Source organism: Scleropages formosus, chromosome 14 (assembly GCF_900964775.1).
Source record: "Scleropages formosus chromosome 14, fSclFor1.1, whole genome shotgun sequence".
Taxonomy (NCBI): Eukaryota; Metazoa; Chordata; class Actinopteri; order Osteoglossiformes; family Osteoglossidae; genus Scleropages; species Scleropages formosus.
This window is the reverse complement of record NC_041819.1, coordinates 15,167,056-15,194,076: the sequence shown is the minus strand read 5'-3', so window position 1 is coordinate 15,194,076 and position 27,021 is coordinate 15,167,056. Positions and strand designations below refer to the sequence as shown.

General features: G+C 41.8%; 1 protein-coding gene across 1 annotated transcript in view; it reads right to left on the bottom strand.

Moving 5' to 3' along the window:
- Positions 1-1,970: 1,970 nt before the first annotated feature.
- LOC108919963 (connector enhancer of kinase suppressor of ras 2-like) overlaps positions 1,971-27,021 on the bottom strand; it is an 80,806-nt gene continuing 55,755 nt past the window's right edge. Inside the window, exons 13-24 of the mRNA XM_018728394.2 lie at positions 24,824-25,071; positions 22,248-22,282; positions 18,488-18,536; positions 17,976-18,024; positions 17,253-17,425; positions 16,068-16,141; positions 14,948-15,019; positions 9,059-9,129; positions 8,809-8,909; positions 7,747-8,287; positions 5,588-5,793; positions 1,971-3,959 (exon numbers count right to left, since the gene is read on the bottom strand). Coding sequence (XP_018583910.1) covers positions 3,744-3,959; positions 5,588-5,793; positions 7,747-8,287; positions 8,809-8,909; positions 9,059-9,129; positions 14,948-15,019; positions 16,068-16,141; positions 17,253-17,425; positions 17,976-18,024; positions 18,488-18,536; positions 22,248-22,282; positions 24,824-25,071 — 1,835 coding nt within the window. The 3' untranslated portion in view covers positions 1,971-3,743. The remainder of the gene's footprint in view (positions 3,960-5,587; positions 5,794-7,746; positions 8,288-8,808; positions 8,910-9,058; positions 9,130-14,947; positions 15,020-16,067; positions 16,142-17,252; positions 17,426-17,975; positions 18,025-18,487; positions 18,537-22,247; positions 22,283-24,823; positions 25,072-27,021) is intronic.

The following is a 27,021-nucleotide window of genomic DNA, read 5'->3' as shown; positions in this document are numbered from 1 at the left end:
ATTTTACATGAATAAACATGCATAAAATGTACAGCAAAACAAAAATACTAGAGCTAAAATAACCACGTGAGTGATTATTTATTGCATAAATCAGGCCACTGTCACAACAACTTGTACATTTCTTCTTAAGACACTATCTCATAGGGATCATTAATCAAATTCAGATATGATTATGCTTCATTTAATTAACCTGACCACCCAACTTTTGCTCGTTTGTCATAATCCACTTCCAAGGACATTATAAATGGAGACACTAGAGTTTTCATGTCAAGAAACAGTAAATTGTTTTGTTTTCTGTATTGTTTAGCTGTTTGGAGTCCATTTCAGAATCGTTACATGTTCATGACACAACTTAATTTGTTTTTGGATGTAGTAATAGATACAAATACAGTATATAATGTAATCTGATTGTTAAAGTGCTTTGACCACGTGCAATGTGGTGGGTAGGGGAACCATTGCACAGGGCAGGACCACACGTCTGACAGCTCTTAATTCTTATTCAATGCAAATTCTCATAGAATGAAAACAAGCTGCCTTCAAATAATAAGAGTTTTATAAGGCAGCTGATGAAAACGGGAGAGGGGAGACTGCAAGTACATGAAGGGAGGACCATGGATCATTTTGGTTCGTTGTTAATATGGGGGGTGAGTCTTGGTTTTCAAATTATATGTTGGCTGGTGTGAAACTCAATCCCAGCCCCCCCATTGTGGTGTCGTTTATAATGAAAAGCATATTTTGCTTAAATCCCTACAACGTGAAACCTCAGTCCTGCCCCATGGTGGCTTCCACCCCATAACCACTTCTTCTAAAAGATTCAGTTATTTCAGATAGACCATCTCAGTTGCACCTCACTGAAAGTCATACTCTTCCACACTCCACTTTTACACAGGGCTTAAGGAATGGTGAAACTCATCTGCACAGTGTAAAGTGTTACATACTCTGTTTCAGTCCCTTCAATACACTGAATCAAGGCTTCTTGTGCCAGAAATTTGTGTTTATGAAGAAAACATCAGTCTGCTGGTATATATTGCCCAGAGTTTTTCCCTTGCTTTTCGGGTGCGGAGATTCATTTTCAGCCCTTTACACAAGGTCAGGAAACTCTAATGAGCCTTTTCACTATTTTTTACTATCATGACACTCAAGTCTAATTTTTTAAAGTGGCTGTTATCATTGCAGATTCTCTGAAAATAAGCATAAATGTAAACGTACTCAGTTAATACATAGTTTCCAGAAAGACTATTTTAGTACAGATACTGCAATAATAAAGAATTAGAAATTTGTGCATTTTTAAATCCATAAGTAAATTTAGTAAAAAAAAAAATGTAAAAATAAATAACAAAAGGAGAGGTACCTTATTCAGCCATTCACTTTTAGAAAGTCTGAAACATATATCTATTCAGAGTTCAAATGACATTGAAAATTAATGGAAGGGAAATAAGACTACAAAAAAGAAAAAAATCATAATCCTTGCAAGTCAGTTCAGTGAAATGAAGTAATTTTTAACACTAATTCAAGTTTTTATCCGCTTAGCGTCACTCCTCCATCAGGGAAAACTCTTTACAAAGGATCTATGTGTTAAAGAAGCAGCACCTTGCTGCCTATGTACAAATGCCAAATACTTTCACATGTAGCTATACTGATTTTTTATTTCTTATCATACAGAATACTCTTTGCAGATGTTAGTATATTAAATGGAAATTCTTTTAAATATTGTATTAGTGCAAAGTGAAAAAATTTTCTTGAAACAGGTGTATTTTCACTTTGTATATACTGTATTCTTTTTTATTCTCTTTGGATATTATAGATTCTCATTAGGCTCAAAACTCATGAAACTGGATCAAACAGACTTTGGATCAGAAAACACTGCTACTAAAGCTGGTAGAAAGTTTTGAACAGGGTCACACCTTTCAGAAATAAAAATTAAACATATGCCTTCGATGCATTGTTTTCATATTAGGTAGGAAGTCTTCATCAAAAAACAGATTTTTGCACAGTAACCTGAGATTTTTTCACTGTATAATTTATGTATTGTTTCTTTCTAAGTTAAGAAGATCATCACTTACTCTCTTGCTGCCTCAGTGTTTAGCATTTCATTGTATAATTTTAAGATAAGATGAAAACTGCAGATACTGGAACATATTGCGCACATCTTAAGGTAATGTGAAAAGCACATGTGATTTTTTTCTAATGAAATGTAGGCTACAAAAATAACAATACTGATTTAAAAAATATCATAGGACTCTCTACGTGGAATCAAGGTGGAAAAAAACTAATGCTATGCTGAGTCACTTTTTGTGGGCCTGTGTGTGCGCACTGGCTGATGTGCGGCATATGAGTCCTAAGCATGCACTTTATAGCAAACTGCACAGAGAAACATGAGTTTTCAATCTCATGCACATGAACGATAACTCATGCATCAAAAAAAGTGCTGATTCGTATTAAACTGCATTTTAGAAAAGTAACAGTTGTTTAAATATGAAAAAAATCTATCTGTCAGTAAATCTTGAATATATAATAAAGAACACAGTGGTGTAAATCACTAGCGTGAGGGGCTGATACTAATAGTAATACATTCACAATAAAGGATAAAGACCTAAAGAGCAGGAAAAACAAACAAACAAGCACACGCACACGTACACGCGCACACACGCACGCACACACACACACACACACACACGGAGCAGGACCCCTGAGTTAAAGTGAAAGCCAAGAGATGATCTCCTAGCCAAGAGAACATGTAATTATATCATTTTTAATCCTTTCTTTAAAATAAAGTTCTCTGGAGGCATACGACTGAATTCACAACAACCATTATCACGAACAGTTTCAAAACAGTGGTCTGCTTTTTGGCAATGAAAAGGTCCATACTTTTTTCATACGCAGATTACGTCTCTTTTCATTTTGTGCCACATTTTGCTTCCGATAATGTCTGGAAGTTATGAACATGTATGGAAAAAAAAACAATGCGGAGTCTAATAATTTTTGCATTCCTTGGTTACAATATCAGTTGGTCAGTCAGTCTGTATTATTTACTTGTGTTTAAAACAAATAATATAACTTATTTTTGGTTAGCATGCCCCGTGTCTCAGTGTGAGGTGTCATGTGTCACCCTTCTATAGTTGCATATAAAAGGTGTATGTCCAATTTAACATCTGATCCTTTAAATATTCCCACTTGGCTGTTTAGTCCTCGCATACTGTGCCACTGTTTCAACTTTCAGTGTATATATTTATAGGTTTTTTTTTTTTTTTTTTTCTGAGTTGTGGTGTCCACCAACAGTGTTTTTAGCCAGGGTTGATACTTTTTTATATTGCTGCTACATTGCTCTCTTGCCTACTGTTCAAGCATGACATTTATGGCAAATAATTGATAGAAAATAAAAAAAGGTAGAAAATAAACAAATTGAGTAAATTGTTTCACAGCAAATGTCCAAAAGACTCCCCATTTCCCTCTGTTCCTTAGTTCATGTTTCAGAAAACAAAGGAAGGATAAGATGTTCTCTTCTGACATGCAGTAGGCACCCAGCGGCGCTCTTGCTGTTCCTGTCCGACATATTTACACAACGTTTACCTCTCTGGAGTCCTTCAGAACTGTATTTACACATGTTACAGTGGTTGGTTGGTCTGTTCGTTTTGGATGAGGCTGGAGACAGAGTGGGTGTTGGGGGAGGGGCTAAAAGGGGGTGTGGCCAAAAAGGAGTCGGACAGGCGCACAGGGGTCAACCCACTCTGAAATTCCGAACCTCAGACATGCGTCTCAATAAAGGAGTGGGTGTGTGCCATGAGGGGCGTGGTCAAAGAAGATCGGTCACCACTGTGGGGCTCGCCGTGCCCTGAGCTGAACTCACAGATGTCCATGAACAACTCATGGTGCCTCTGCTTCCACTCACGGAACTTCTTGGAGGTCAGGTTGCAGTCGTCGAGCACTTGACTGATAGCCGCCAGGTCTCCCTCTTTGGCCTGTGGAGAAGACGGCCATCCTAGTTGGTATACGTTTGTTTCTGAAACTCGATGCAGAGACACACATCTCAGTACAGGACATTGACACTGAGTGGTGTTCAGACTAAACAATATTATGTCACGGCACCTGTTCAAATTTTGACTTGCTTTGGAAATTTTTCTTCAATCAATAGTGTTAAACGGAGGAGAAGAGTGGTAGCTTGTGTTTGAAGTTGGCATTTTGGGTGCAAAATTTTCATTACCAGTCCAGATGAGATAATTTGATCATTTTTTTCAAAATGCCTTATAATGATTTACCTGTTTATACAGGTGGGCCATTTTACTGGAGCAATTCAGAGTAAGTATCTTCATCATGGATACAAGAGCAAGAGGTGGATTTACTCCCAGCTCCTTCAAGTCTAAGGCAGCAGCTCTAACTACTACACTACCTGTTGCCACTAAATTAACAAAAAGCAACATTACTAGTGTTTCAAAAGTGAAAAGCAAAAACAGTGCAAGTGGGAAGAAGGTTTTTATATAGACTATCAAATGACCCCAAAAACCTAATCAAATGGACTGAGTCTAGATGCTTTGGGTCACATCCTGTATGGGATGTGAAAAGATGTAATGAAATGTAAGTAATGTGTTTCTCACAGCAGCCATTACATATAAGGAAGGAGGTCCCTGGAAACCCTGTTCTCTGGACAGGACTCCATGAACCCGCATTTGGATTTGGATGTTATTTATGAGCCCATAACCAATAGAAGACTCTTGCAGTAAAGACTCAGTTGGAGCACATGGGTTCAACTAGAATCTCAAAAAGGTCAATGGGTAGGGTCAGTCACCACATGACTGACTATACACATTTGCAAATCAGAGGAGCTCACTCAATAGTCCTTACTCTATATGAACACACACACACTGTCTGAAACCACTTGTCCCAAGCAGGGTCACGGTGAACCACAGCGTAACACAGGGCACAAGGCCGGAGGGGGAGGGGACACACCCCAGACAGGATGCCAGTCCATCGCAAGGCACCCCAAGCAGGACTCGAACCCCAGACTCCCCAAAGAGAGGGATTCAGCCAAACACGCTGCGCCACCGCACACCTCTATATCAACATTTTTTTCCTTATCATTTTCTTTGTACCTTTGATGTTTGAACCCAAAATGCCGAGTTCTGTATAATTTTTACTTTCCCAGTAGGAAAGTAGGAGGAGGTCCAGAAATCAAAAGCCCAGTGGTCCTCAGTTTTTGCTCCAAAGTGGTACAGTGGTCTGTCACTCAAAACTTCAGAATCCCATTCAACATTCAAGAAGAGTCTGAAAATATACCTTCCTGGCCCCCTTCTCTCCTGATCTGTTAACCCCCCCTCTAAACTTGTACTATATTTTCTGACAAGGGGAAAAAAGTTTTGTGTTCCCTGTCCTTCTGTAATGCATGCTGGTAAAACTTAATGACTTTTTTGACTGCTTGCCTGTGTCAGTATCTCTCTAAGTTGATGAGATGTACTTTTGTTTATGAGTTTTTCATCGCTTTGGAAGCATCTGATAAATATGAATGTGAATGTAATGTGGAGTGTGAAAATGGACAGGCCTTCCCATAACAGTCACCACCCCTCAACCCCAACCTGTGCCCACGGTGCTGTACCTTGAGTGTGCTGCGCAGGACGCGGATGCGGTGGAGCCTCTCGTTGATGACGGGGTCATTGCAGCGCTTCACAAAGGATCGCCGGAACTCCTGCTTGGTGGAAGGCCGCTGCTCCCCGAAAGCCGACAGGCTGGCTTGCTCCAGGGAGCGGTACAGCTCCTGCAACTCATCAGGGCTTCGCCTCCCCTTCTCCTCCCTCCGAGACCCTGCAAAGAGGTAAGGTGTACAAAGACCTACCATGTCAGAGTGTCTCCTCCTTCACATGAACTCATAACATCAGTTTCATGATGTCTTGAAGTCATGGTCATAAAGTCCCTTTGTTTTGAATATTTATTGATCCTTTGATGAAAGCGGCTTCTTTTCAGAAAATGAGTTTTATTAAAGGAAATGTTAAATGTGAGTTATTTCCAAACACACCCATCCATTTGGTGAAATCGTCCTGCTAGTTGTAAGGGGGCCAGATTATTGTTATTTCACATGGGCGAAAATGTAACTCACCAAAAATGACACAAAATAAAAATATTCAAAAACCAGTGCTATGTTTTAATGCTTGACAACGATAACATGTTACAATATTTGTAACTATAATCATTAGATTCAATCACATATTATCCACATTATTACATCTGGCTCCATGAATTGTGCAAAAGCATATTAATAATTTCTGGGTGTGAGGGTCACCCCCAAACTTCACCTTACTTGTAAAACACTTCATTTATGATACTGTAGGGGTGTTCTTGCTCTAAAAGCTGTTCATATGGTTTTTGAAAAATTTAGTTAATATTAAGATTTTGTACAGTTTATTTGTACTCAGCATCGAGTTACACACACACACACACACACACACATATCATCTGAAGCCGCTTGTCCCATACAGGGTCACAAGGAGCCGGAGCCTAACCCGGCAACACAGGGTGCAAGGCTGAAGGGGAGGGGACACACCCAGGATGGGACGCCAGTCCGTCGCAAGGCACCCCAAGCGGGACTCAAACCCCACACCCACCAGAGAGCAGGACCCGGTCCAACCCACTGCGCCACCGCACCCCCCTTCAGCATTGAGTTATTACAGTTTATTTCTAGTTATTATTAAATCTCCTATTTTAGTTGTGAGATATTTTATGATAATCTAAGTTATTGGGTCAAGCTGTCAACCTGGCAGGGAGTAGGTAGCAGCAGCTGTGTGTACTTTAAGAAAAGTATAGTTTTCACATGTTTTGCAGTGTAGATAGTGAATAAAAGATCCATTGTGAGTGTAAAGTTACCACGTCACCAAAGGAAAAAAGCCTTTGTACTAAAAATAAGGCCTGTGTATTTAAAAGCAAATATATACACACACACACTTTCTGAACCGCTTGTACCATATGGGGTCGCAGGGAACCGGAGCCTACCCGGCAACATAGGGCGTAAGGCCAGAGGGGGAGGGGACACATCCAGGACGGGACGCCAGTCCGCCGCAAGGCACCCCAAGCAGGACTCGAACCCCAGACCCACTGGAGAGCAGGACCTGGTTCAACCCACTGCGCCACCGCACCCCACTACAGCAAATATATATTTCTATAAAATGTATATATTTTCAGAAACTGTTTTAGCAGCGGAAGGGGGTGCGGTGGCATAGTGGGTTGGACCGGGTCCTGCTCTTTGGTGGGTCTGGGGTTCGAGTCCCGCTTGGGGTGCCTTGCGACGGACTGGTGTCCCATCCTGGGTGTGTCCCCTCCCCCTCCAGCCATACGCCCTGTGTTGCCGGGTAGACTCCAGTTCCCTGTGACCCTGTATGGGACAAGCGGTTCTGGAAATGTGTGTGTGTGTGTGTGTGTGTGTGTGTGTGTGTGTGTTTTAGCAGCTTTTCATTGCACGGAGCATGTTTATACGAACAGAGGGTGTACATTTTACTAAACAAGAAATTATTTTCATATTATGACCCACTGTGATGCCTATATGAAACAGTTATACATGATTGTCTCTCAAAGGAAATCCAAGGATCGGCAATCTTGCTGGCAAAACCAGCAGGGCTGAATAAACTCTGAATGAACTCTCTGGGAGTTAATTTCATTGGGAGTTGACTGAGGTCTATTGACCTTTCTACAAAGAATTGTAAGGTCACCTCAACAGGTCCAGAAAAATCAATGGTGCCATGACTCATGGCAGGTGGTGGTGCTCACCCTCCTTGCTGCAGGTGAGCTGCGGGAAGGGCACCTCATCGTCCTCGCTCTTCTCCTCGGACGGCCCTGCCGCATGCAGGCAGCCCTTGACCCCCCGCGCGTGCCGGTTCCGCGGCAGGCTCTGGCTGCGCTGCTTGTGGGTGTGACGATGAGTATGCAACCCCCAGTCCTCAGCCTCTGCCAGCAGGAAAGGCCCCCTGTCTCGTTCAGGACGGAAGCGCCGTTGTGCTGGTAACGTAGCCTGGCGACGAGCATCGGGTGACATGGCTGGTCGTCCGCATCCCATGGACGGTCCACCGCCATAGCTGTCACCCTCATCGTCATCACCCTCCGCTGGAACCGTTTGCAGGAAGTGCAGACCGGAGCTGGTGAGGGGTGTCTCGATGAGGTCCTGCCAGGAGCGGCGCTCACGGTACACAGGTCTGCAACCCGAAGAGTGGCCGCTGCCTGGGCCATCCTCAGCTGATGAGTGGGAGTACGTGGACTCGCTGGAGAAATGGCACCCATGCTTGGCTTCTGGAAATGGGCTCGAGGAGTTCACCTGTGGACACAACAGCACACTTGCATTTGCGACCCAGATTGCTTGGAGGAAAGACGAAACAGGTTGCGGAAGCAAATCTTGTGAGTCTTCGAGTCTTCAAGATTACAGTATCAGGACGTCGGGGATCGCAGCCAAAGGGATGGTGAGAGAAAAGCAGGAAGCAAGAGGTGGATTTGGCAGACTCTAGTGAAGGAATGAAACACAGCCCTAGAGATGCCACGCGAATCCCTGCGATCCTCATGCTGCTTAGTTGGAAAGGCATCATCTGGCGCTCTCACTCTGGCAAAGTGCCCCTGACGTTTTGTACGAGCTAGGAGACCTGTTCTTGGCTCATAGCAATGATCTTCCCAAGCAATCGCTCTTTTATGGAACAGAAAATCCTACAGAGCCGTGGTGAAGTGATGTAATAACTGAGGTAGGAGATAAAAAGCCTATTATGGTGCGAGAGTGTGTGTGCAAGCATGATGCACGATGTGTATCCCTGCAGCAGAGCATTCCCACATGGATGTTGACACACTCACAGATGGAGTGCGGTGGTACGTGTCGCACAGCGAGGAAGAGCCCTCCTGTTTGAGAGTCATAGAGCCGTCAATGTCATCCTGGTCACTTTCGCTCCAATAGTCTGCAGAAGAAACACACAGTTGAGTTTGTTGTGGACAAGAGATAGTTACAAAGCATCGGTGCCCTATGTGTAACCCACGCTGGAGAAGATGGAGAAAATGCAGGATTCACATCCAAACATCAGGAAGCGGTGAGCCACAGTGATCTCACCTTCATCAGGGCGAGGCACCTTGTCATCAGGGGTGTACCCAATAGCTGCTAGTCCAAGTCGGTTCATCCACCTGAGTGAGAAAGCCGAACACACAGCTCACATGAACACAGTCTGAATCCTCTGCCCAAATATACCTTCAACTACTGAGGGCCACTTCACATCACACTGTCTCAAGGTAACCAGATGTGACTATGGTAACAAATGCAAAACATAGATGTGGAAAGGCACATCTAATGACACTGAAAGATGTGCTAGAAGATCATTTTTGCGGTTTTTTACAGTCAATTGTTTTAAGACGGAAGGCTCCATCTACTTGGCTTAAACATGTTTGTTCTTAAATACACGAAAAGCAGAAACATCCAAATCGCAACTTAGTTTGATAATTGTTCTTTTAATTAATATATTGTGCTTTCACAGTACAAAAGCTTTGTATAATTTAACAGAAATTATTGTGTCCCTGGGGGGGTGCAGTGGCACAGTGGCACAGTGGGTTGGACCGCAGTCCTGCTCTCCGGTGGGTCTGGGGTTCGAGTCCCGCTTGGGGTGCCTTGCGACGGACTGGCGTCCCGTCCTGGGTGTGTCCCCTCCCCCTCCAGCCTTGAGCCCTGTGTTGCCAGGTTAGGCTCCGGTTCCCCGTGACCCCGTATGGGACAAGCGGTTCTGAGAGTGTGTGTGTATTGTGTCCCTGTGAGTAGTACCTTGTGCAAAAATGTACAGGACTTTTTATTTTACAAACACAAATGAAGTAGAAGTCTGTATGTGACTCATTTTGTGGACAGCTGCAGTCACTTATCACAAAATGAAAATCAGTAAGCTTTGTAATAAAATGTTTGTTACATTGTATGAGAATCTTGAATAAAGCTACTGTAAAATAAAATGACTACTTAAATTAAATTACAACATTCATGTTCAACTTTCTTTATTTTGTTGCTTACCAACACTCAGGAACACGAGAGACAGATTCATAGGTTTGAATCCCACCTCCAGCTTTAATACCCTTGAACAAGCTACTTATCCAAAACTGCTCTAGTTAAAAAAAAAAATTAGCAAGCTGTATAAATGGGTAAAAAAAAAGTTGTAAGTAGCGTCAGAAACTGCTGAATCCTTGTCCACATTTTAAAAGGGTCTTAAAACTCATCTCTTCCGGACTCAGTTCGCCCATGATCTCTTAAGTTCATGTAAGGTATAAATGTTCATGATCGGATCATTCCTTTACAGAGCCACTACTGCAATGTAGCGTAAATGTTTATATGTATCTCAACAAAAAAAAGAAAAAAAAACTTACTAGGAAGGTGATTAGGAATCTGTGATATTCTGGTAGAATGAAACAGTCAGTTAAAAAAAAAAAAAAAAAATCAACAAATGTAAAATGAATAAATGTAAACTAATGGTATTTAATTCATGTTCATGTTAGGGTCCATTTATCTGACAACTGCTGGCTGTAAATAAAGTCAGGTTGTGCTCAACAAGCAAATTTTACAAAATAGATAAGAAAAAAGAAAATAGTATTAAAAATAAATACAATTTTGCATGTTTGCATCTTTGAAAACTCAAAAATTTTATTGCTTTTATGTCAACCATTCGTAACATCACGATCAAGTGATTTATATCATTTACTTTAAAATGAAGATTTATTCCTTGTAAATTATGAAATATTTTTTGATGTAACATTAGCAGTATATAGTTCTACATGTAAAGCTGCTGGCTTAAAGTAATACATTTTAGGAACCAGTTTCGTTCTCTTTAACGAAGAAAAAGTTATACGAAGTTATTCATCTTATACTGTATGTCCTCTGTTTAAAAAGTTAAGAAGTTCCCACTATAATAATTGTGGAGCTAATCCTCAAATCTAACTTCTAAAGCCATGGAGCTGTTTTAATGAAACATTCATGAATATATTTACAGTCCTACTCTTCATTAAACATAAATTAATCATCGCCAAACCACAGCAGTGCCCACTGTGTTATTGTACTTTCAGAGCGACTTCAGAACGCTACATATGAAAACAAGAAGGAAAAGCAGGTCAACAAAACTTTGAGGGATGAATATGGAGCTGAATAATTTAGGCCTCTGGTGTGGTTGTCGCTCCCTTCTATATTTAGAGGTGCGAGATCCGTTAATGGCGCTCTTGCTTTCAGCACCATGGACAGCATCATTCCCACGATCCCAAGTCATCTTTCTCTTTGCGGGAACAATTTAGCAACGAGAATTTCTGACCTGTTTTCAAGGCATTTATTATTGAAACGCGTTTTTTTACGTAGCGGGAAAAGCAATTTTAAAGCAATTCAGGTTGAGTACACAGGGTCACGAGTTTGGGTTATTAATCAGAACACGATCACGTGCCCTTCTATAACTTGTGTGCTTACAGTCTTAAAACAGTGTTTTGTCAAAATATTTTCCCCAGTTCTTTCATTTACATTTACCTGATTCTTTTGTCCAAGGCAACTTACAATTTTGGGTTTGTAAACTATAATCCGCGTATAGTTACATTGATACTGCTGGATTATTTTTGCTGTGTCAGCTCAGGGTAAGTATCTTGATCGAGGGTATGAAAGCAAGAGCAGCATTCACACTGCAGTCTTTCCAATTTCAAGGTGATGACTGTAACCAGTATGCCACCTGCCAACAGTGACTGATTTCTTATGACAAAATAATGCACACAAGGGGCTTATTCAATGCCAAGAATGAATTAAACAAGAGTATTTTTTTCCTTGCCAAGGTACCGTTTGACTGAATTATTTTTTTTTTCAAAATTTCTCTGCTCCCATAATGCAGTCCGTGCAGCAAAGCCGACTCTAAGAACAAAAAAATAAAAATTTAAATAAACATTTCCACCACAGATTCCAATTTAACAGCCAAGCTTGCCCTTCAAAACATATTGAAAAGGTGCCCATGCTCCATGATTAAACTGTCAGATGTCTTCATGTTGAGCCATGAGCTAATGCCTTCAACACCAAACAGGAGCAACATTTCTAGCACCAAGGACCTTTTTTTAAGAACTATCAGAGTGTAAAGACAATAAATGGCTGAAAACGAAAATTTATTAGTATGTATACATCTTGGCATTGGTTTTATGCTGCACCTCAACAGCTGGAGCTTGCACTTAATTTTATTGTCTGATTGGTGTGTAGCTCTGCAGAAAAAGATGTGTCAGACCATTATAATTTCCGGCCCACAAACACATCTAAACGGAGGTGATGAAACGCAGCGAAGGCGTCCAAAATAGCTGGCTGACAAATTGGCACACCTCTTTATTAGTAACTGTGAGTCATTTCACAAGAGGCCTCATTTACTTAAAGGGAACCAAGATGCCCCAAAGCTCACAATCTTAGTTAATCCCATCGTAAAACACAAAACAATCTAACAATCTAAAAATATAAATTATTATTTTTTTTTAGAATGAAACATGGGGCAGGCCACTGACATATGATTTTAAAAACCTAACTGGTGTTTTTTTAATGAAATATTTTCTTCAGGGCAGACATCAAGTCCCTGGAGACCAAATGGATATACTAGTCTAACCCTCTCCACGTAGACGTTGTAACATCAGCTGGTACAGATTTTTCCTTCTGCCAGTATTAATTTGACCCTGAGAGGGTTAATTCAACCAGTTTAATTCAATACATATATGATAGTAAGTGAAGTGACCCAGATGAGAATCCTGTACCACAGTATTGCGAAAGCAGCAAATGAAGTCACTAGCATCCAGTCCTTCAACTCTACTATTCCATCTTGGGACTGCATCAGCACCTTCATCAAAGCAGACCTTTGACCAACTGTGAAGTAAGTAACTATTTTTGACTGAGAGCTAAACTTGGTGCAGTTCAGCCATATATTCTCCTCCTTTTCATTCATGAATAATTAATGATTTCCCTACATTGTCCTTTGGAAGACAGAAAATATAACCATACACAGGGCTGTGACAGTAAGGATGTTCAATGTGCAAACAGACAGTGACAGTGATTCCCTAATGATGAAGATGAGGACTCAACTTATAATCTTCAGTATTCAGCTCAGGTCAGACATTCCCAGGCGTACACCCCCAACGTCTCGAGTTGAGACAGAAATGTCAGATTGATTTATCAAGGTTTCGTATTGTTTTGCAGTAACTAAGCTTGATAACCTAGTTAAATTGAAGGACTGGTTGGGTTCTTATTGTTATTTGAAAACTGGCATGTTCCAGGAAAGCAGCATGAAACCACATCATCGAGCCGATGGAATCACCTTCACCCTGCACTGACAGTCATCAGATAAACTGGCACAACACCGCACAGGAATGGAAGCAAAAGACTCTTTCCGTCTCATGGCTTTCAAATGTCACACTGTGCTTTCAGTAAATACCCGTTTGAGCGGGAAGCGCTTATAGTGGGAAGACATTATTTGTCTGAGATGCAAGTCAAAGAGCGACAAACCTGAAAACAGGCAGGCTGCTCACACAACACGTGATGGTACAAGTTTGTCTTGTGGGAAAATTAAGTTGAAAGGACATCTACATTTAGTTATTTACTTTAGCCAGCACCTCTGTCCAAGTCAACTTACATTTATTTACTTGGCACTTTTCTCCAAAGGGACTTCCAGTGAGCTCTATGTAGTGTTCAGCCCACACACTTTATTCACCGCGGTAACATACACTACTAGATACGCTACTTACAATGGGTCACTCATCCATACATCAGTGGAGCACACTCTATCACTCACACACTGGGTGAACCTGAACAGCATGTCTTTGGACTTTGGGAGGAAACCAGAGCACCCGCAGAAAACCCATGCAGACATGGGGAGAACGTGCAAACTTCACACAGACTGAGTGAGGATCTTGACTTTAATACTTTTCTCCCAAGCAATTTACAATGATTTACCAATTTGTACAGGTGGGTACAGTACCTTGCTTAAGGATAGTATAGAAAGGTGTGATTTGAACCCATGTTTCTAAAGTCAGAGGTAATAAAGCAAACCACCGCGTTACTTCCTGTACATTTTCAACATCAGTTTTCTATAGATCAGCTTACGGTTCAGCTGAATCAGAAATATTGTCACACTCGAGGAAAAAAATAAAAATGAAGACGACCGCTTTCTAAGGAAAGAAAAAAGGGTGAAGTGAGAAAGGAGTTACATCTTTAACTACAAATTCTACTGCTGTGTTACAATCACAGGGCAAATATGTGGACTTTGCATATGCAAGCTAAAAAAAATAAATAAACAAGCATTTGGAGCACATTTTGAACCTTGGCATTATGGGTACAAATGAAGTACCTCCTGCGACTTCTCTCTGCATACGTTATAATATTGATGCCAACTTTTGTGCCTGTCACTAGTTGTTACTTCTAGCTGTTCATCACGCCAGATTTGGTTCGCAGCCCTTTAGCGGCACTCAGTTTGCATGATGTCAGTGACTAAGAGAGGACAATTTCATAACATTAGTCACCGGTACTAATGCAGTCCGGTTCCTAGTTTCAACAAATCAATGCAGTTGCCTTTTTTGGTGTAAAATTGTAATAACAAGAACTGGAATTAAGTCAGAGTAACATTTCACAGAGCTACCTGCTCTAAGGTCAGCAGCTCATTTTCACCAGCCCGTCACAAGCCACCCCAAGGGGGACTCGAACCCCAGACCTGCTAGAGAGCAGGAGCCAGTCAAGCCCACTGTGCCACTGTACCCCGCCATTCTCACTCATAGATCACAGATGTATTTGTCTCGACTCGTGGCTGCATTTTATGAACGCATCCAACCTTTCTCACTTGATGGAGGAGGTAAGAACTGTGGAGATAAAGTAGGGTAATCCAGATTTTGTTTATAGCTCTTGGTTTCATCTTCATGGTCAGATTAAATAATAACTGACCAGGGTAAGTGAAGACACTGTAAATCACGGACACTGTAAATCACTCACCTGTTCATCTCCTCCAAACAGTCTGTGGCAAAGAAGAAACTCTTGATCTTCGGATGACACGCTTTGAAGGCACTGAAGGAAACAGAGACCATACCATTCTTGAGTAAACACTCATACAACATGACATACAATAATTACAATACATTACCGTAATAAGTGCATTAATGTAATAATATCTATAATTAACATCATATGTGATCAAGGTTGGGACACTTTAACAACATGCCATTTGCTGGACCACGTTCACCATTGCTTACTATAGGTACCATGGTTGAAGTACATTAGTATTAACTAATGCAACTCCGGTGCTTATATTTAATGTGTAATGTTTTATTTCAACAAATTGTCACAAATATAATTTTTTTTTTTTTTTCATATTTTTCTGTTTTACAAGGTTTTAACGAAATTATCCCTGGTCATTTTCACCGATCGCATGCCTGGCAGACAAGTGCAGTTATAAGCAACAGTTCAATCCCTAATTCTGATGTTAACTGGTTAATTATTTTACTGACCCATCTGGATTAAGACATCACACTGCTTCCAAATCATCCCAATGATTAAGAACAAAAAAAGCCCAACACATAATTACAAGTACTGTTTACCGTGTAGCTGACACTTTTACTCAGAGACATTTACAGTACTTTGCTCAAGGGCACTATAGGGGGATAGGGGCTGAAACCTGCAACCTACAGGTTACTAGTGCATACCCTTCAACAACATGCTACGTGATGGATATTCTATTAAGTGTTCTAAGGAAACCTGCCGGGAAGAGTACTATATGAAAAGGAACTTGACAGCTGCACCTTTCCTGTGGTTCATTGGATTAGTTTGTGGTTTGCATCCCATGATCTGGCTATATTTAGGAGCTTCTTTAATTTGTCTCTGAAATGGAGAGGGGACAGGACTTAGGGACTGACTGACCGATGAGGCAGCTGCCCTGAACAGTCTGCCATTGTTACCCACCAGTGTCTCACTGGACTCCATTTAAATAAAGAATCAGCATTCATGGCTCCTCTCGGTCCACTTTGCATATAGCCCACACAAAGAGAGCCTCCGACGAAAATGCAGGTGGAAGCATACTTTGCAGGGTGTTCTTTCAAAATTATGTGTGGAAACTCACAATTTCCGTCTGCATTCGATGGCACGGTCTATCCTGAACTCGGGGAGGCTGATGAAACCCTCCGCCTTCTCGTCCTGTGGGGGTGCCAGGGAGTGGGGGGGTGTGAACAAAAGACAGCATTTCACCTCTCACGTTCATAGATACATAGTATATTCGACGTCAGACTCGACGACAAGGCGCCAGCACTGGTGTGTGCAGCTCAGCTGTGGAGTGTCACGGTGGGGCCCTGGTGTTCTACCCACTGGGGGGCCCTATACACAATAATAAGCACAAGTGGGGGACAAGATGTGCGGGAACTACTCGCAGCGGCAGCCTGTCCCCACAGAGATAAGACGAATGTGGACGGAAGACTGGGCATCCCGGAAGACCACAGAGGAAGACCTCGTCCCTGGAAGTTAGTGGAGAGTAAAGGCACATATCTGTCAGGGCTATTTGGTCTTCAGCCGATGTTTCCCCTCTGTGAGGTGTTACTTTGTAAGCTTTCATAAAAATTCATCTTTTCATTTATTATCTATAACCACTCGTCGAATGCTGGACAACTGCGGTCTATCCGAAAAGCACAAGGTGCGATTGCAGGTCCATAAAAATGAGTACATCATATGCCTGTAATATAATTAACTTGCATTTTGCTCACGTATCACACAAGCTACAAGCACTTTAAAGTCATCACTTCACCTATAACACATCTTTGGGCTGTGGGGGGGAAACCAGAGCACCCAGAGGAAACCCATGCTAACACGAGGAGAACAGGCAAACTCCATGCGGACGAAGCTGGACTCAAACCTATGTCTAAACCCCCAGCTCAGTCACTTTAAGGCAGCAGTGCTACCTGCTGTGCCATCAGTACATGGTGCTGTGAAGAATGTTTGCCCCCTTTCCAGTTTTCACAGATTTTAACATTAAATGTGATCACATTGTTTTGCCAGTTCCTGCAGTAGTTCATTCCTCTGTATGAATGGAGCCTGAGCGATAAAGTGACACCAGTATTGCTTTTATGTCATTTTTAATTTTTTTATTTTCTTAATAATTTCAGTATTGATGTGAGTGCAAAGTGAAATTTTTGGGAGGCTTTGGGTACCCATGCTGAGCCTCATCAGTTGTTTCGTTTGCCCCATCGGAACATGGGAACAGATGGACAACTTGTGGACATCAGCTGAGGCTTTCGAGGGCAGCCGGGCGGCTTACATTCTGGTTGGTGTACCAGTAGAGCGAGGAGTCCTTCAGGATGAACCAGTACTTCTTCCACTTCTGCGTGAAGTAGCCTTTGGCATCCTTCTTCTTCCAGAGCCAGCCCTCGCAGTCGCCATGGCCCAGGTCCTTGCAGGAGATGCGCCGACGGCTGGCGCTGGTCAGGGAGCCTGGTGGACAGACAGGAAACAAGAACAGACCTTGGAATCCCCATTGACCCATCTGGACACCTGCCACACTCAAGCCCTACCCTTGCTGATGTGATTTCAGAGGCTCGGGTGGTAGGGGAACCCAAGATAACTGCCATCCCCTAGGTCCTAGTTAACCTCATTAAAGGAAATTAGCCAAATAAATTCATTTATCCAAGGTGATAAATTAGATAGCTTATCTCAGATCGCTGGCAGCTTCGGTAATTTATCGGGGTATCGGGATAACTACAGCAATGCCATTCAGGTGCGCTTTCTGGCACATGCAGGCACCGCCTGCTGCCGTGTTGCCCTGGTGACTGTTCCACTCCCATTTCCAGGCGAAATTCCCACAAAATGAAGCACTATTTCATTACTCGTCAACAAATGTCCCTCACAGGATGACTGCATGTGACTGGATGTTAGAAATAAATTATTTGCGCCCGCTGAGCATTTTTGAGGCAACATCATATCCCTGTACAGCTGCTTCACATTATTGAAGCGAAGGGGGAATAACAGCATAAAGAGCTCTTACCTTTGGCTTTCTTTTTAGTTTTATTCCGCAAGGAGGCGTAGTGAAGTGACTGAGGGAGACAGGAGGGAGAGATGATGTTCATTAAAAGGAGGGCTGAGAACCTGAGATATGAGATCTAGATGAGCAATATCACAGGTGGAGAGCAAGGGCTGTTTGTCAGGATGAGCCTGATCTCCACATCACTGAGCGGCCTGATTATTAAAATATAATTTACATTATATAAGCAGCTTACACTGTTAAGGTACTTACAACTGTTTACCCATTTATATATCTGGGTGATTTTTCTGGAGCAATTTAGGATAAGTACCTTGCTTGAGGGTATTACAGCAGAGGGTGAGATTCAAACCAGCAACCTCCAGGTCCGAAGGTAGCAGCTCTGATCATTATGCCTCGTAATCAAAAACTACCCTTTTTTATTCAACCATGTTACCGCAGAGGGAGTAGAGTATATTAACAGTTAGCTGCTCCATCCAAGTTACATTCAGCATTTCCATTTCAGCAGGTTTACTTACCTTCTTCATGGATGAGCCCCCTTGCCGATCAATGCCACAATTAGCATACCTGTTAGTACAAAGCACATTAGCCATTTATTCCATGTCTACATATACAGTAAGGGCTTTTTCCATACTATAGTGACTCATGTTTTTCACAGGAAAATATTTCTTGCTATGATAAGCTTATTAATAAATGTCTATTTTTTTAAATAGGATATTATTATTAAAAATTCCCTTTTTTCTGATTTTAATGATTTCATTTTTTTTTTTTTCCAGTGCAACTTACAAGATTAGATTTGCACTAAAATAAGCACACTAAACTACGTTTTTTGATTTTTTATTCATTACGCTGACACTTTTCTCAAAGGCATCTTACAATATTAGGTTTAAACAACTTGTGTCAATATTAGAATTTTTTTTCCTGGAAAAAAATCTGTGTAAAAATTACCTCCCATACAAGACATCAAACCCATGCAGGGTCAAAAACAGAAATCTATATAAAGCAAACCTAATAATCATTTACCCATTTTTACAGCTGAAAAATTTTTACTGTATTTATTCAGAGTAAGTACCTTGATCAGGTGTACTCGTGCATTAGTTAGATTAAAAACTGATACACACTGTATAGAGGAACTGCATATACCCAGAGTTCCATTAAAATTTAAGACCTTTGTTCACCAGACCAAGTTCTAACCTGCATGTGAACAAGAGGGTTCATATACTGTAATAATCATTATTTATTATATGTAATGGAGATGAATAATTTAAACGATACATGAGTTATACACATTAATGATGTCTGTTGCTAAACTCTCAACAGGGGTAACAAAATTTGATCGGCAATTGACTGCCATATTTCTTTTGGAAAGCGCCCCATGACACGTTGTACCACGCATGAGGTTGCTCTACTAAATCAAGAGTGAAGAGACACGGCATCCTGGCAGGAAAAAGCTGCAAAACATTATGATGCAGTGTGATGTTGCCCTGATTATCCCTGCTGCCCTTGGAATGTTTTTATCTTACTTTCCCAAGACGTGCCATTTATATTTATAGCTGCATACAGAATAAGCCGTGTATAAGTTAAAAGGAACATGAGAGAGAATAGAGAAAGTGGGATGCTGCACATTTTATATGACTTTAAATCATGGATGCTGGAAGTGACTTCCAACGAAAACATGAAAGGGGGCAAAGGAGACATTTAATTTAAAAAAATATTACACAAACCGTAATAACGCTGAGGTTGTTGTTATGGTGTGTGCTGTGTGTAAATGCAAAGAAAAGACCATGCTTGAATGACAATGATTTTGCAGCTTTCCATCTACCTTTCATATTCATGTATGTGGGACATTCATTTATTCCAGTGCCTTCTGTCCCTATTTCGCTCTATGTAGTTTTAATCTATCTGCCTATCAAGCTTCCCGGTGATGTCTACATGTCCATAATTTGAGATACAAACCAATGCAGTAGCTGGAATACACCTTGTAAAATTGGCCATTTTCGCATCGCTGACTTCAAAGCAGAAGATTATTCCCTTCCAGTGAAATTATGATTTCACCTGAAGACGATCACATTTCAGTAATAATTTTTGTATACAGAGAAACAGGTGTTACTCTGCTCCAAACTGGAGAGGTGCTGATATTTCATTGGAAGTTAAATGCGGCTTATTAGTGTCAGAAGCAAACAGAAATGGATCTGTACCACGCTGCAGTTCATTATAACCCTGTTCTCATATTTACATGAATGCATTTGGCCGATAGTCCAAGGCAATGTACTTACTTGTTTACCAGTTTCTACAAGACATTATTATACTATATTATTATATATAAAATATTATTACTGTATCAATTCAGGGTAAGTACCTCAACCAAGTGTACTACAGGAGGTGGAATTGAACCCAGGGCCTTTTAATTTTCAAGGCAAGTCATCTAACCACTATGCCACCTGCTGACCAAATGAGTCCATCACAGGCCCAGAAAACTTGAAGGGGCTGCAACTGACCTTAGTTGACATTACACTCGTACTTGAGGCATGGGATGCCGGGAAATGTACGCAGCTATAAAAGAAACCCGGATCCACACAGACAGCTGCGGCGAACACTGAGCATCATGGCTTTTCCACACCACCCACCAACTTTTCAGTTTTGAAATCCCTGCTGGGGCTTCCTCAGTGGTTTCACCTTAACTTGGTACTGCGAGAGTCTGTGGTGTGCACACAGGCATAAAGGTCAAAGCCCGGAGGCCTGGTTTGTTCTCCTACCGCTGAAGAACAGCAGCGCAACTACTTCTCCTGGAAGAGCGAGAAGAATGGTTTTCTTCAGTGCTCTCATGTTCTCGCTGAACTCATGACATAGCTTCTCCGAACACGCCACTCTGACGGAGTTACAACGTCCCGCTGCTACGGCGACGTCCTATCTGCGTGACATTCAGTCTCACCATCGCCTTGCAGACAACTTCACGTCCCGACAGCAGGGAACCGATGCAGGCGTCTTTAGCGCTCTCTGAGTATCCACCATGGTTTCCTGCACACCCGCTGGCCCGCGACACGACGCGCCTCGACTCAACCCACCGCGACTCGACAACCGCCACTTGCAAGGCCCCAGCAGGAAGGATGCTGACCAGGTGCAATGAGCCTCGCTTAGCGTGAGATGGGAAACAAAACATACCATTTCACACCAGCAAATTTCCTGTCATCCTCAGCTCTTGGCACACATACTTCCCAGAAGCACTGATGAGATTCTCTTATATTTGCACACCTTATATAAAGGTCATTATGATACTATCTAGAAATCAAAGTATTATGCATTCTCACTTTTTGTGTACAGTGGAATCCTGATCTTGAAAAACAAGTTTATCTGATGACACACGGATGTCACCGCAGTTAAGATTATCTTCGACCGTTCGAGGTAAGGTTGAAGATAAATAAATGAAGTTCAAATGCAGCAAAGTCCTCCAGTGAAATTCACCAAAACTGCATTACAAAGAATTCAGAATTTGGAACAGTTTCACCCCTAAAAGACAGGAGAGTATGCAAACTATTTAAATATCTTTTTATATTCCCTCTTTTCTAAGAAGGTATAATACTTTTCATATATTTTGCTTTTATGAAACTTCGTAGGGTATCGTGCAAACACTTTTCTAGATTTACGTTCGTCTGGCGACTTTCAATGATTCACTCTTTTTAGACTGCAGGGTCATTTTTTACAACTTAACTTAGTTGTAAAAAACACAGTACCTCGATCAAAAAAAAATACAGCAAGAGGTAGCATTCGAACCTTGACCCTTCCAATGTAATGCTGCAGTGCTAACCACTACGCCACCAACTGCCCTGTCCCACTTTTTATTCAAGTGTTAAAATTCATATCAAGTTATTCTGTCTTAATATCAGGGAAAAATAAATTTGACTGGACTGCACCCATACATGATAATGACTTTTTTTTTTTTTTTTTTTTTAAACATTCAGTCTGTTAACTGCCTCCAGGTGTGAAATCTGGAAAATAATCCAAAATTATTTGTGTTTCTTTTTGTTGTACGAGAGTCAGAGACCAGTTAAATATACCTTCCACTAATGAAAAGACTGCAAACTGTAAGTAAGCGCATGAAAAATGAGCTCCGTGTACTTCCTTAACTGAGGCTGATGCTAATTTTTGTTTAAACGTAGCGTTGACGACACACTTATTTCTGATGTATAAGCGATGTGCTCTTCAGCCTTCTGTCTAACTGGACCATTTCAAAAACCGGACAGAACCGAGGTGAAAACGGTGTACGATGGTAACGCTCACCTGTCCGCTTCGGCCCGCAGCGTGTCCCCGGCTCTCTGCAAAGAGGCACAAGACAAAAGGGGCACTTCAGCACAGGAGGTGAGCGTTGCGAGAACTGAGCGGGGGCTGTTTCCTGTTGCTGCAGAGACGAAAGCGGCGGGGCGGAGTCACCCGGTGCTGAGGCAGAGGCGAAGGACAGGAGGCCTCGTCACCTGCTTCCTCAGCACTCTGACTCACTTCTTACTTCACCGCAGTGTGAAAACCGGAGATGCCTGGGCCTTCACGGACGCAGCTTCGCGATGTGGTATCTGGAATTACCGCTCCGAAGTGTAAAAACAGCGTAACCCTTGACGCTTCTGTCACTTACCGGTCCCAGTGTGTTGCCCATTTCTGGCACTCCGGCAGTATGTCACACTGCAGCTAGGACATCCTTTTACTGCTCCCCAGAGTAAAGTCAGTGTAATCCCTCAAGCTTTGGTGCGCTACTGTTGCTCATGTCAATCATGTGATCAATCATGTCTCAACAGGGCAAAAACTAGGAAAAAATCTATAACCTAATCCTTCCCTTCTGCTGAAAGGGAATGTCAATGTGCTGCTGGGCTGAGCTGCTACAGCATTGTCCTTTAAAATTGCAATTCAAGCATGAACTCATATGGACCCTTCCATGGAGCAATCTTCCAATTACTCTACTGGAACCATTTCGGCAATTTGCAGATAGAGACCCATGTCTACTTTTATTATCCAACCAGGGAAAGCAACATGTCAGAGAGAGAGAGAGAGAGAGAGAGAGAAGACACTTCTTTTGGAGTCTCATAAAATGAGTGCAACGACTATTGCGATGACTCCCCTTTTCTCAATTGCATTGCTTTCACATCCCACCACTGTATTGCAGGACTGTAATACGGTGAGCCACTGGGTAATGTTTTTGCATCTGCATATTGCTGCATGATTGCTGATAGAGTAGAGACAACAGCCATCTAGAAAAGTCTTCTCTCTTATTGTTGGTTTGGGCAGGATGGTTAGGATTGTTGTTTGGAACTTACTCTAATGCTCATCCCAAACCAAACCCTAATCCTAACAATAATCTTTATTCTAATCCCATTGATTATGTCAACCCTAACCCTATCCATAATTCTTATCCTAACCCTTATGTTAACCCTATCCCTCATCCCAACCCTTATCCCAGACACAACCCTTATGTTAGCTGTAACTGTAACCCTTATTCTAATCCTAACCCTAACGCCTAACACTAAAGCTAATTCCTCCCTAATTAAACTGTTAGCCCTTACACTGTCACAAACTACAGGTGGCAGAATAATCACCCCAACATACATTAATACAGATTTTTAAAAAAACTTTCTGAAAAGATTATGGTATCTGCTAAATGCAAACATTTTTTATATTATACTTTATTCCCAATGTGGTCTCACACCCTCACTACTGGCAGCCACCTGTCCTACAGCTGGATGATGGTGGTCCAGAGTGTATCCTGGAATCACAAGGTACTAGGCTGGACAGGGTACACAGAAAACCACTGAAACTTTACATTAGAATCTAATAATCTCAAAGTCATTCTGGGGAAAAAAAAAAAAAGAAGTTCTGCCTTTGTTACTGTTCTTACACAATTGTAAGTTTCCCATTTGTGACCTCATTTTGGCAATTAGGTCACAATTTAAAAAAAAAAAAAAATACTGCTCAAGAAGAGCTTGTGAAAATAACCCATTTAACCCTCCATGAAAACTGGATGCTAACAATTTACTTTGATTTCAGTGTTTTTTTCAGCCAATACTGAGAAATCTTCAAAGATTGTTTTTCCGAAGCTCTGCATATACATTTTCCTTTACATATGAAAGTTTTACATTAAGTGAATACTTGCAATAATACCATACAAAGCTCCTCAGAATCTCAGGATATTTAATATTCTTCAGCTGTAACATTTTCTCATTTAAAAAAAGATAAAGACTTTTACTTTCTAATTCATCGCTGTAAGTGAGGGCCTCTTCCTTAGGGCTCTTTATCCACATAATTGAGCAGCCCCAACTAAATGTCTGCTTGTCTGAAGAAGGTTCCAAAAAATTATGTACAGGATCAGAAACGTTTTCAGTGCACTAGATCTGCTTTTCTGTCTCACACAATCCTTCACACTCACAGTTTAGATACCGCATAAAAATACTGCTGTACTTTCAATATTACTCATAATAGTTGGATCTTTATCAGGAAAATGTTTTAAAAAAAGCTATTAATCAAACGGCAAGTCAAGAGCTGGTTTTTTGAAGCTGTTTTGAAAGATATTAAAAACACACACACACAATGCATCAGGGTTTCCATAACTAATTTTCTTTCTTTCTTGAAAACATGTTTTTGTAAGAGAGGAACATGAAATGATTTGCATGTAAACGGCCACCCCCAAACTAGAAGCAGGCCAACCTTTCCATGGCAGAAAACATGAAAAAACAGCCCTGTGGTAAAGTGACACGTTTTGGCATTGCGTGATCATACGCAGAGAGGGAGGTTTCTAATTTGTATGCAAATGTCCACACCCAGGCCGCAACGTAGTTTTCTGAAACAGAGCAGGAAAGAGGAGGAAAGATGCTCACGTGGTAAAGCGGCATGGTGCTGGTCTCGGGCAGCGAGAAGGCCAGCCCCTCTGTGACACCCGGATCCAGTCTCACCGTGGGTGACAGCAGCGAGGGGCTGATGGGGTAGCTCGGGCTACTGGGGGTCTTGCCCTTCTTGCGGGAACGCCGGCCCGTGTCTCGTTTCAGCTCACGGCTCGTCTCCGGCTCCTCCTGGATCACCAAGATCTTGTCGTCGCTCAGGTACCGCAGGAGTGAGTTGTCGGAGTCTGTGCAGCACAAGAGGGAGTACGACCATTAGCTGGTGCTCATCGCATGGGAAAGCGTGGGCTGCGGGGCTTGTGACATCTCATAGCTACGGACCACAAACCGCATCGTGGCATGTGACAGAGATGCTGAAAATGTTATCACCTGTGAGTCACAGCTCGTCTAAACCACCAAAATTTGGCACTTCATATTTACATTTAATTGCATGTTGTATATCATGTTAAACTGTAAAAATAAGCATACACTGTTTATTATTTTTTATGCACTTGCTCTTTGTGTTACAAAAAATGTATTTTACAAATTTTTAAATTTACTTTTTCCATGTTTTAAATCTTTTTAAATTAAAAAAAAATAATTTTTTAATTTTTATCTTCATTTTCTTCACTTAGCTATTTTCTACATTTTTTGACAAGCAAAGGCCACCTGTATTTACATTCCCTGCCAATAGGTGTCAGTAAAACGCACCCAAGCACAGTAGAAGTGTAGGACTGAGCGCTGATGATTAAAAACAAGACAACAAATCTATGAATGTCGTACATTTGTCAGAAACAATCCGAAATGAATAGGAGTTTGTGGAGACAACGCATTTTTTATTTTATAGGAGTTTAAAGACAAAATATTTTTACTTTGTCATTTTAAAGTAGTTGGGTGGGGTGTGGTGGTGCAGCGGGTTCAGCTGGTGCCCACTGTGTGGCAGATCTGGGGCTTGAGCCCTGCTTGGGGTGCCTTGCAATGGGCTGGCATCCCGTCCTGGGTGTGTCCTTTCCACCTTCAGCCTTGCGCCCTGTGTTGCCAGTCAAGGCTCCGACTCGCTGCAACCTCACTAATGACAAGCGGTTGTAGACATTGTGTGTGCGTGTGTGTGTGTGTGTGTGTGTGATTTTTGCGGTGCCAATTGCTTTCAAAAGCTGAGGAGCCAGTGCTCAGATAATATTCATACATATCAGTGGCTCTAGTTTGAGTCCATTCTCGAGAAAAAAAAAGGAAATGGCAGTTAATTCTTCAGTTCTAAGTAGAGAATGTACCATGCAACTTTTACACTATCAGTGCTTAAATACAAGGGGGGCGTGGTGGCGCAGTGGCGCAGTGGGTTGGACTGGGTCTTGCTCTCTGGTGTGTCTGGGGTTTGAGTCCTGCTTGGAGTGCCTTGCGATTGCCTGGCGTACCGTCCTGGGTGTGTCGCTTATGCTCTGTGTTGCCAGGTTAGGCTCCGGCTCCCTGCGACTCCATATGGGGAAAAGCAGTTTCAGACAATGTGTGTGTATGTGATTAAATTCAGTGATATTATTCCTAATAGCACATAACCTTCATGCTTCACTGCATGTCCTACCACAGGAAAAAAACATTTGTGCTTCAGGAAACACATGAGACCACATATCAGACACAAATTAGTTGGTGAGTTTCAAGAGTTCTCCCTGTCATAGCTTTTTTGGGGCACTGCTTGCAAATTTAAATGTGTACTTTTGCGCTCTTGTTGTCACGACAGTGCTGTACACCCTTTACCAAGAGACAGAATTTATCTCCCCAGTGTGTGGACTTAAGCTTCCAGCTTCAAGGGAGATGATCCGAATCTTGTCTCAGTTCCAAGAGACGATCCCTCGGCCAGTTTAATGACTTTTGCTACACCAACTAGTTAATGTCCCAAAAAGGTTGACTTACCCACCAGGACTCATCAGTTGAAGGCAAAAGAGTAAAGCTTAGAAGAAACAAATATGCATGGGGCGAGGTAAAAAGTCGGTAAGGAATCATCCAACCGTGAAGTGCAGCCACTGCTCAGCATCCCCATCCACCTTTTAAATCATCCCACACTCTGTAATCATCTCCGATGGGCCATTTTTGTACTAAACAAGCTGACACAATTTCACAGGTGCCTCTCTTGTAAGATAAATTGTTCAGAGCAGCATTTTCGCCTCTGATGTGTTATTACGCATGTCGGCTATCGCCATGCTGAC